The sequence below is a fragment of the Nothobranchius furzeri genome, chromosome 9 (assembly GCF_043380555.1).
Source record: "Nothobranchius furzeri strain GRZ-AD chromosome 9, NfurGRZ-RIMD1, whole genome shotgun sequence".
Lineage (NCBI taxonomy): Eukaryota > Metazoa > Chordata > Actinopteri > Cyprinodontiformes > Nothobranchiidae > Nothobranchius > Nothobranchius furzeri.
The window spans coordinates 51,939,850-51,951,951 of record NC_091749.1 but is presented as its reverse complement, the minus strand read 5'-3'; the positions used below and the strand labels follow the sequence as shown (position 1 = coordinate 51,951,951).

The following is a 12,102-nucleotide window of genomic DNA, read 5'->3' as shown; positions in this document are numbered from 1 at the left end:
GTTTCAGCTTCAGTTCAGCTGTTCAACAACTTCAGCAATCAGTTAACAAATTTAGCATAAGCTGCTAATTTCACAGTTCAGCTAAATGTAAAGATTAAACTGTTAAACTTGTCCAACTGAAATAACAGGTGTTGAGACATTTTAGTTGTCCAGTTTTCATAAAATGTTCACATATTTCAGTTTTCTGCTGTTTAGGATTAGTTTTCTTGATTCTTCACTTACTTTTTGTGCTTTATTTGCTTGTTGGTGCTTTTGCTTTCACATCTTTGACTACATTCAGCTCATTTTGACAGTTTTGCTTAGTTTCAGCTTCAGTTCAGCTGTTCAGCAGCTTCAGCTTACAGTTTCAGCTATCCAGCATTCAAACAGCATTTGTGCAATAAATGCAAATTTTTCTAGTTAGGTTAGTAACAAACCTGGCTGTATTTTGTAGAACAAGAATGCGGATAAAGGCTTTAAAAAAAGAGGTGGGAATACAAATGTTCCTTTTTATTATGTTTAAAAAAGTACATCTAAACTAATGATCAGAGTTTTCATTTTCGAGCAGTGTGTTTCAAAAAGCATTGTTGTGTTTTCACCAAACACTCTAACAGCCACAGAGCATCTTTTGGTACTTACCCCAAGTCAGTGAGTGGTGGTTTGTCACGGCCTCGCCTGTAGCACAGGAATATCTGTGGTGCCATAAGGCCACCATTGTTCAGATCGGCTGATTGGCCACTTGGTGTGGTCTCGATGCATGTAAACCCCGGAGGCACCTCCTCTCCCAGTGAGCGGATAACCACCGTCACATCGGTGATGGGTGCTTTCGGCTTGGCCGTCTTGTGGCACACGTCATCAAAGTGGATCTCCTGGTCCAATGGCTTGGACGGGTCCGTCAGACCGGCCACCACAAAGTAGTCGGCTACACGTGGGCCTTTGTCCTCCATCATTTCCCATCCCCGCCAACTAGCTTTGGAAGGAAGAGAAGCGTGAAGACAGAAATGAAGGAGATTAGTTTTTGTCGTAGAGGGAGATTTGGCTGACATGCTTTTGCTTTAATAGTAATACAAAAAAACTGACAGTCATAAATCTTAATAAAAGGTACACATAAAGGGCAAATGAAAGAAAGTAAGAAGGGAAGGTACATTAGGGTACGACAGAACAGGATTTTAGCCCACTGATCTTAGATTGATAATCCACACTCAAGGACATGTGCGCCTCTGGTAAGACAGACAGGACCACAGATTTATGCAATTATTAAAATGTGACTTAAAGCTCAATAATGATAAAGTCAATCTTAAAGACAACACTGACTATAGGACACATTATAAATTGATTGAAATCCATTCAGGAACATTTTTTTTATTTTTTAGCAAAATGCTTTTTCTTTTATGGCAACATTTTGACATGACAAAATAGATCAACTGCACTTTAGAAAATACAATACTTTAATTCTGGTTTGCACTTGACCTTTGATTGATGCTGTGTCATGGTCTCGGTGCCTTTTCCAGGCACTCAGAGCAAGCAGCAGGACCACTGAAGTGAAAGCTTAAGACCAAAAAACCTCATTTGAATGTGAGGCTCTGGTAGAGAAGAAAAGTAAATCAATGGTGAGAGAAGAAACTTTGGCAAATGCTTGAGGCATTGTCTAAAAAGGGAAAGACGTCTTTAAAAAAGGATGTTTGCTGCAGTTCTCGAAATACCTTTTTTCACTTTGTGTGGTTTTGGTCTAAATATGTAGTTAGGACACTTGTCCATCCATTTTATGAACAATACTAAGCCAGTTTCTAAGTTAAAACAAGATATAACAAATAAGCTACATTTGACAAGAAGTTGAACTTAGTTTTTTTCACCAACCCAGGCAGCCGGTCTTACTGCCTTGTGCAGACTCCATTCTTTTCACTTTAACTTGTAATTTTGAGGGGTGTGGTAAAGTACCTTCCCAGTGTGCCTCACTAACACAAGCCTACAGGACATGAATGTGTCTCTGTGGGCTGCCGTGAAGATTTATTCTAGTAAATGATGCAATAACCATGGGAACACATTTTAGTTCGTGACAGCTGTAATCGGGAGTGCTCAGTAACGTATTCAGATCCAATACCTTTCAAGATTTTTTACATAAAACATAATTTTACACAATTGGCAAAAATAAAAGAAAACTTTTATATATCTTTAAAAGCATTCCCTTGCTGGTGTTATACTCAGTGATGCAAAAATGTTTTATTTCATTTACCAAAGAGGTATTAAACTGTAAAAAAAATCTGTCATTCCAGCTATACAGCAGGAAGGTGTGGGAACAGATTTAAATGAGCAGGGTTTGTTAATTATACTCAACATGCTGGCTTAGGGATGAAGGAGAAAAGCTGCCAACTCCTGTCTGTTGCATGTGCAAAGCAAGTTTCAAGCTTCCAACACTGATGCACACAACACTGCTGGTACCTCTGTGTGTTTACCTCTGTCATTAGGAGACATAAGTGACTAGATATTTTATTTTATTTTTTTACCTGTACCAATAATTACCTGACTTCAGTCATTTTGTAATGTGAGTATTCCAGTGATGACAATTTATGTCTACTCGTGTGAATCATTTCTGTACAGTTCTGAAGTAAAAACAGCAAGTTTACAATCCCTGTCAGATTTACAAGGTGCCTTTTTTACATTAGCTCTGTGTGTAAATTCATAATCCATTACTTTGTTTATTAACACAGCTTAGTAAAAAAATATTTTTTTTTACCTATGGATTTTGAGGTACCTGTTTGTTAACACAAACATCTAATCAGCCAATAATAAGGCAGCAACTTGGTGCTTTTAGGCTTCTAGATGTAGAGCATCTGTAGACGACTATAGCGCATCAGTTTGAAGGTTGTTGGTGTTAGGCTGAGCTAGGCTGAGTATTTTAGGAACCGTTGATCTATTGGGATTTTCAGTCACAACCACTTTTAGGCTTTACAGATGATGGTCTGAAAAATCACTAGTTGTGTGAACAAAAATGTCACATGGAGGTCAGAGGAGAAAGGTCAGATTGGTTCTAGATGACAGAAAGACAACAGTAGCTCAATTAACCACCAAGGTCTGCAGAACAGTATCTTTGAAGAACAACATGTTCTTCTTAAAGCAGATGGACTACAGCAGAAAACCACTCCAGGTGTCTATCTTGTCAGCTAAGAACAGTAAGGAGGGGGGTGTCCCACTTTGGAACCCATAAGGGGCTTCCACACTAGCGCTGGCACTACTCTGCCTGGATATGGCAGGAAATGTTCACATCCACATAGCCTGGATTTTTATTCCATGCGAAACCAGGTGTTTTTCAGCCCTCTTCCCAAGGCGGTCTGCTTTGGGCTGAACTGGTCCAACACACCCACTGCCAACTGATTGGCCATCTCAAATTCACGCCTAACATTAGGTAGAACCTCCGATTGGCGGACAGAATCAGCCAGCTGGAGCTTCCCGCATGCGCAAGGAGGAAGCAATGCCTCTGACCAAAGCTGTCTCTTTTTCTGTCGCTCTCTGAGGAGACACACAGAGACAGTGCTGCCAGGCTTGAACTGCGCCAGGAAAGACACAGCAGAGCAGAAAACAATATCAGAGTTAGACTCCAAAAACAACACTGCTCACGGCCATGTGCTCGGAGGTGAGCTCATGACATCACTGATATCTTCTCGCCAATTTTGAAGACTGCCCATATGCTCAGTCATGTCTCCATTCCTAAGGATGTGCAGAAGGATGCATGTAATCAATCCGGCCAGGCTGGGGCTGCCTGAGCTGAATGAAGCCGGCCCTAGAATGGGAGGGGCTTTAGTTCCACCTGAGCCTGGTTTAAACACCACAGCCTACCAGAGTATTGTAGCTGACCATGTCCATCCCTTTGTGACCACATGGACCCATCTTCTGATGGCTACTTCCAACAGGATAATCAGATCTCAGATCAGTCTGGAACCTTTGGGACGTGGTGTAACAGGAGATTCTCACCATGGATGTAACAGTGTCATGCTGTCATGTTATAATGGACCAGAACCTCTGAGGAATGTTTCAAAAACCTTATTGAATTGATGAGACAAAGAATTTAGGTGTTTATGATGAAAAGGGGGTTCAACTTTTTACTGGAGTGGTGTATCTAATAAAGTGGTCTATGAGTGTTTGTGTAATTCAGTGATTTTTCTTAATGTCTTTGTTAACCTTGTCATATTTTTGCATCACAGTGACTGATTGCCTTAGATAAGCTGTCCTGTGCACATTTGGTGAAGAAAGGCTTGTTTCTTCGTATAATAAAAAGATCTTAACAGGGTTAATGTGCTAAGCTCACATCCAAACAAAGAATGATCTCTCTGTTGTCACTGCAAAGTTATTGACAGATGGTGAGAAAGCGCTGTTTCAGTGTGTTCTGGCGCTAGCACTCAGATTACAAATGCATCTTGCTTCATCACTTCCACTCAGTGGGACAACAATGAGAAAAGAGTCCTTGTTTTCTGAGTAGATTTTCTCAGCAAAGACGTGTCTGCTCAGCTGTGATAAGGCAGAAGGTGGTCCAATCACTTAACATATGGTGTCAACACGTTCAGACATAAATTCATACTAATGACCCCCTCCTGTGGTTTTGAGTTTGAGAATAAATGGATGAATGAAGAACTGCTACAGGAATTTCAGGGGCCTCACATCTGCACAGTATACAGAGTCAAAAACCACAATCAGAGCTAAACTTCCTGCCTGAGACACAAAAGAGGCTCATAAATGTTCCTGGGACACTTGGATCACAGCACACTCGTGTCAAAGGAGAGAAATGGGAGAAATTACTTAGTCTCTTTCAGAAATGTCCACAAGGGAACTGAAGAAAGCATAAAAACCACAAAAGAAGAAGAAGAAAATATCATTTCTATAGCGCCTCTCAAGATAAAAATCACTAGGCGCTTCACGAAAACAAAAAATGTAAAAATATAAAAAAGAATTTAGAAAATGGTTAAAATATATTTTAAATGAGCAAAAAATAGACAATTGTGATTACAAAAATGTTAAGAAAGAGAGAGAGTGAGTAGGAAAGAGGGAAATCAGTGGATCTTGAGGAAGGTGGAATAGGTGGGGAGAGCAGAATAAAGAAAGAGTGGTGAAGAAGGTCATACAAAAGCCAGCTTGAACAAGTGAGTCTTCAGCTGTTTTATAAAGGAGACCACTGAGTCCACTGATCTCAGGCTCAGGGGGAGAGAGTTCCAGTCTAAGGGCCACAGCAGCAAATGATCTGTCACCTTTGGTCTTTAGCCTGGTGCGCTGCACAACCAGTAGGCTTTGATCAGTGGACCTCAGGGACCTGCTGGGGGTGTAGGGACTAAGAAGATCACCAATGTAAGATGATGCTTGTCCATGTAAGGCCCTATAGACCAGAACCAGGATCTTGAAATGAACCCTGAAGTTGACTGGCAGCCAGTGAAGCTGGAGGAGAAGTGGGGTGATGTGGGTGTGTTTGGAGGACTTGGTCAGAAGCCGAGCACAGGCATTCTGAACCACCTGTAGACGGTTCAGGGAGGTTCTGCTCAGACACGTGAAAAGAGAGTTACAGTAGTCTAAGCGTGAGGAGATGACAAAACACAAAAAAGAGTCGTTTCTCATTTAAAAATGGAAGCTGAAGCAACACTGATGCAAGTGAATACTTCAGTGTTTAAGTTTAAATAAGAAACACGCCTAACAAAAACGTTTTACGATGACCCTGATTTAAACCATCCAGAAAAGTTTTTTCTTTAGCAGATGTGTCCACAGCTATCTCTGCTATAAACATGTGTTAGTCTGCGTCTGGAAAGACAAACAAATATGAAGCGGAGCATTTGAGTGTGTGCGTGCAAGCACCAGATTCTGGTCCCACATTCTTGGACTTCACAGTCATGACGACAAGGCAGAAATCCTAACACAGTGAAAACACATGGATATTTCTTAATAAAAACATCTAACTTAATCCCCTCTGACTTCCTTTCATTTCAAAACACAAAAAGCTTATATGAAAATGATCCTCACATGTATGGTAAAGGGTGAAATAGTATAGGATTTCTGTTAGAAGTTAGGATTTACTTTATTAAACTAAAAAGCCTTTTGCATGTGACTTGACCTATATCTCACACACTGGGGCTGATCAGGACCGGGGGACCATAAAACAGCAATGGTACAGATATCAGTTTGAATATGGTCCCTGTGCTGTAAATTTAATCTGTATGAGTATGAATCTCAAAACATTTGTATATAAAAAGTGTACTCTCTGCAAAATCTTCTACTGCGGCCAGTTTTGTAGCTACATTATTTGCTCTGTAGTGACACCTGCTTTTCAGAAAAAAACTGCAGGATGCACTGCACATGTCGTAAACAGCACCTCCATCATGTAGACTATTTCCTTCCTCCTTTAATACCCTGATAAAAATATCTTAACTGTTTGTTTAATAATGTTTTTATAACTTAAAGTGACTGTGTGTATTTTCTCTAGCGACAGGAGGTAGTAGATACCTAAATCATTGCAAGCAAGCAGTACTTTTTGTGTTCGAGTAAGAAATTACCAATAGATGGTCATTAGGGTCAAAAATCCCTGGGAGTGCAACCTCCAGCAAAATATCCAGCACATCCGACTCCCTTTCATCACTGGCAACGAGTGAAGAGGTAATGTGTAAAACAACGTTTATGAATGGTGAAAGTTTTGTAACTGTTTGTAACAAATCAGTAAATGCATTTTGTCCTCACAGGCTCCCATAGAAGGAAACATGGCATCTAATATTGCGTCGCCCAGAGACTTGGGCCCAATCTCAATACTTGCACTTGCACCCTCGCGCCCATCATTTACGTGTTCCCGGCCAGGGGTGTGAGTGCGTAGGGTGTCCCGATTCTCAAGTGCGGAAGTTGACCACACCGCCATTGAACCCTTAATCTGCATCTGTCATTGCTGCGGGAGAAAAGGCTCAAGTTCCTTTTCTGAAAATATGTATTTTCTGATAAAATTAGTTCATTTTAGGACGATTGTTTGATGCTCTGAATGTTTTAGAGAAAGCAGCAATAAAGCTAAATTTATTTCAAATAATTGCATTGTTTGTTTGAAAGTTGTTAATAAAGGTTTTTGAAAAAAGTTCCACAGTTACCAGCATTCCGGCATGCGTTGAGATTGATGACGCAATGCTCCTTGTCTCAATTCTGCAATTATTTGCACACTTCTGTACTACGCACTCGAACCCTACTGCACACTTTCTCTAAGTGCACTTTGCTGAAGACCGCAGGGTGCAGTGCGAGTATTGAGTTTGGGCCTTAGACCCGCTCCCATGTATGTTAGACTTGATGCTTATGGTTAAATATTACGAAGCCAACTGGGCATCATTTAATTAATTTTCAATAGCATTTTGATGCATAATTTCCACACAGCAAAATCAAGTGTTAAATTTCCAGTTTTGGTGTTGAACGTTAAAAATAGTGTTAGTTCAACACTTGTTTAGTCGATTTAACTATTCCAGTGTTAGATCCTAAAAAGAGTTGGTGTTAATACAGGGAGTTAAATGTTAGTAACTCTGTTAAATTTTAAATTAACACTGAACAGAGTTCCTCCCAGAATTCCAACGTATCCGTGACGTATTTTGCTGAAGAGCGGGAATGAACTATTCTCACGGTCGCTTTGCTCACATCTTGGCGAAGTAAGTCCCATATTAACACAAAGAAAGGGATACACAAACTTGGTTGTATTTACTTTATACTGAGGAACCTGCCCCCTGAATATAATTCTGTTTTGATGAATATACCGTACATGTTGTGGTGCTCTTTCACTCACAAGACTTGGATTGGATTTGATGAAATTCTAAAACCTCTTGTCGATGATCTCAAAATACTTGATACACAGGGAATTGAGGTACCTTTCTCAGACTCATCATTGCTTGGTTCTGTTGTTCAAGTAACAGGTGACAATCTAGGTTTGCATGGACTGTTTGGTTTTGTCGAGTCCTTCAGTGGTACATGTTTCTGTAGATTTTGTTTGATAAGTAAGGAGTAATCACAGTCTGTATTTACTGAAGATGATTCAGTCATGGATTTTCATACAAAAGAAATTCATGCAGAACACTGTGCAGCACTGCATGAAAATCCTATGTTGGGTTCAACGTTTGGTGTCATAAAGGCATGCTTGCTCAATACATTGCATTTTTTCCGCACTTCTGACAACTATGCAGTTGACATAATGCACGATTTGCTGGAAGGTGTTGTGCAGTACGATCTAAAACTTATCCTTGTTCTTGTCAACCAGAAGTATCTATCCTTGGAATTGTTGTCACAAAGACTTCAAAGTTTTAACTACGGTTATCTTGAGAGAAAAAACAGGCCAAGTGGGTCTAAAATGGATTAGGCCAGCAAAGATATTGGACTAAATGCAATTCAGTCATGGTGTCTTGTAAGAAATGCTCCTTATTTTTGGTGATGTTTTGGAAAGAAATAACTGTTACTGGAATTTGCTTCTCCTCTTGTTTCAGATTGTAAACATTGTGTTTTCACCAATTGTAACTAATGGTATGACATATTATTTAAAGCACTTGATTAAGAACCACCATAAATTATTTACATCTTTGTTCCCACAGAAAAGATTATTCCAAAACATCATTTTATGCTGCATTATCCACGTTGTATAAGAAAAATAGGTCCACTTGTTCATGTATGGTGTATGAGGTTTGAGGCCAAACATAATTTTTTTTAAAGATTTGTGAAAATGTTCAAAAACGTTACAAAAGCATTAGTGAAACAACAACAGAGACAATTGGCTTACCATTGGGGAAATTATGATTTTCAGAGATTTGAGTTTGGTCCAGTGAAGAAGCAAATCATTGACAGCAGGGGAGGCATTAAGTTATTTTTTTAATGTAAATCCATACTGTGAATTGTCAACTACTAATTGGGTTAAAAACTATGGAACAGAATATCAGATTGGTATGCTTGTTTGTATTTGTATTATCTTCCTATTTTCAGAAAAATAACCAACATCATTGTACATGATGAACGAGCTTTTATTTTCACAAGTATGGTGGACACTGTTTATTTTGAAGATCATTTCAATGCATACTGTATCGATGAGAGAGCAGATTCATTTACTGTTTTTCCAATTAAGGAGTTAGTTTATTACAGACCATATGGCAATAGGGCTGTCGCGGTTGAGGAATTCCCCCTGCGGTGATTCAGGGTGGCTTAATATTGCGGTGTGCGATATTATTGCAGCCCTTTTTTATTGCAGTACTATCTAAACATAATGTTTACACATTTAAAAAAGGTTAAAAATTGCCGTTCCTTCTTTAATAACACTTTACTGAATGCAGATCAAAGGGCAGTAACAACACAGATCGCAGTAACGCTTGTTTCTCCGACAGTTGGAGTCCGACTGAACTTAAAAACAACAAAATTCAGGAGAAGGTTAAACTTTTAAATGCAAATTTGGCTGCAGCATCTAACAAATAAGAAACAAGTCCCCATTTTGTTTAGTTGTTTAAAATCAAGCATAAAAAATTACATGTACCGTGCGCGCGCGCGCCGGGGGGCGGGCGCACTATCATTTCACTTTCACACACACGAATAACGGTGATTTATAGCTCGGTCACGTCCTTGTTACCCACAAGGAAAACCAGCATGTTAACTACGGTTTGAGAGAGGATCTGAGAGGGGTGGCAACATTTCCAGCAACACTGAAAACCCTCTCGGATGGTGCGCTCGTTGCACTAACACACACGTACTTGAGTGCGACTCTGGCGAGCAAAGGGAATCTTTCCCGGTTGTTGCTCCACCGTGTCACGGGGGTTTCTTAAGGGCGAATGCATTCCTCCTGCAGGTAGCGAGTGAGCTCCAGCTCGGCTCAAACTCTCTTCGGGACGGTTGCAGAAGCAGTGCTTGTCCGGGACTTCAGCAGGTCTCCGAGCATTTATTTATTTATTTTTGCCGCTGGTGGCAGCTCTGTCTCGGCCAAGGACCCTGGCTGCCAGCAGCTGACGTACTGAAAACCAAAGTGCTCCCACAGGAGCGAAGTAACGTTTCGTTTTGATACCAGTGCAGCCATCCTTCTCAACATGCATCATTGAGTTGAACCAAGTTCAGTAATCGCGGTGGCCCATGATGCAGCGCGGTGGGCTTCTTCATATCGCGATATTTCATTTTTGCGGTTACCGCGACAGCCCTATATGGCAAACAATTTTCTAATGAGAGGTGTGAAAATACATACATTGTGCCACATTGCCACATTGTGTAGCATTTGTTGAAGTTTTGGCAAAGCCAGTGCTGTTTTTAATGTGGTGTGCTTGTTTAAATACAGACGTATTTAAACTGCAACTTGTGTGGTTTGCTATGTAAATTTAAGAGGTGTGTGTTTTAGGGACCATTGATCAGGATTACCTTAATTTACTTTCAATTGTTTATATGGGTATATTTTATATAAATATATATATAAATATAAATATAAATAAATATATATATATATATATATATATATATATATATATATATATATATATATATATATATATAATTGGGTTAAAAACTATGAAACAGAATATCAGATTGGATCAGATTTGACCGGTGGCGCCTGTAATCGGCAGCCTCGCCTCTGTCAGTGCGCCCCAGGGCAGCTGTGGCTACATTGTAGCTCATCATCACCAGTGTGTGAATGGATGAATGATACACTGTAGTGTAAAGCGCTTTGGAGTCCCTACTCTGAGAGACGCTACATATATAAACATTTTAAATGTAACACTTTCCATAGTGTGTGTTATTTGGATCTTGATTGGTGTTAAGAGAATACACTAAGAGTGTTAAAATTTTACACTAAACACTAGTGTTGGCTAGATTTAACATCTATCTGTGTTAAATTTCAACAATTTTGAGTGCTTTTCTAACTCTGTCACATAGTTAACTGCTTAACACTTTCAAAAGAGTTGTTTTAACTCAATTTAGAGTGGACCAATATAAACACATTGAAAGTGTTGAATTTAACTCCCTAGGAGTTGATTTAACACTTCGGAATTTGCTGTGAGAGATTACCGGTAAAAACTACACATTGTTACTTTAACTCAGTCACACATATCTGTATGTCACTTTGTTTTTTATCATCACAACCTACAGTACAGTCACCATCAGAAGAGAAGAGAATAAAGCAGATTGAACCTAAAAAAGTCAGGTATGTAGTTTGTTACTGTTGTGGTGGCGACAAGGGATCACACAATGAAAATGAGCAGAACCATAGTGGACTGAACTCTGTTTAAAGCTTGTTGTAATCCACAAAGGTGGGTGGGGGGTACACCATAACAACACCCAGCTGCTCACCATTGCATTGAGTTTTCTGCTGAAGGTTTGCAAATACCTGAAATATGGTTGTAGGCAGAAAATATATAGTTTAGAAGAAACATTTAAATTCTGTAACATTACCAATCATTATAAACTTTTTAAGCCATAGCTAAGTGGCATGTTGATTCTTGAATGGGCTTGCTGTAGCAGAATAAAGCTCTTTATTTATCCACAGTCTTATTTATTGTTTAAGGATATCTATCCATCTATCTATCTATCTATCTATCTATCTATCTATCTATCTATCATCTATCTATCTATCTATCTATCTATCTATCTATCTATCTATCTATCTATCTATCTATCATCTATCTATCTATCTATCTATCTATCTATCTATCTATCTATCTATCTATCTATCATCTATCTATCTATCTATCTATCTATCTATCTATCTATCTATCTATCTATCTATCTATCTATCTATCATCTATCTATCTATCTATCTATCTATCTATCTATCTATCTATCTATCTATCTATCATCTATCTATCTATCTATCTATCTATCTATCTATCTATCTATCTATCTATCTATCTATCTATCATCTATCTATCTATCTATCTATATATCTATCTATATATCTATCTATCTATCTATCTATCTATGACAAAATATACTTGAGTATTATTTGTTTTGAAATGGATAAAAACGTATCTGAAGTGAGTCCATCCAAACGTCAACAGCCTTACGATAAGGCAAAAGACAAGTAGATCTGATTTTTTTTTTCTGTCATATCTGACACTGAGTCCTAGAGACCTTTTGCTGTGGTCTCATGCAATGATCCCCCCTCGTTAGTCATGTGACAGG

General features: G+C 39.0%; 1 protein-coding gene across 8 annotated transcripts in view; it reads right to left on the bottom strand.

The window, feature by feature from the left end:
• LOC107381832 (C-myc promoter-binding protein) overlaps positions 1–12,102 on the bottom strand; it is a 92,583-nt gene that overhangs the window by 67,446 nt on the left and 13,035 nt on the right. For 7 of the 8 annotated variants that reach the window (XM_070554929.1, XM_015953729.3, XM_054732199.2 and 4 more), the window contains one exon: positions 619–949. In XM_070554929.1, coding sequence (XP_070411030.1) covers positions 619–929 — 311 coding nt within the window. In that variant the 5' untranslated portion in view covers positions 930–949. The remainder of the gene's footprint in view (positions 1–618; positions 950–12,102) is intronic. The other variant, XM_054732197.2, reaches the window with a different exon arrangement.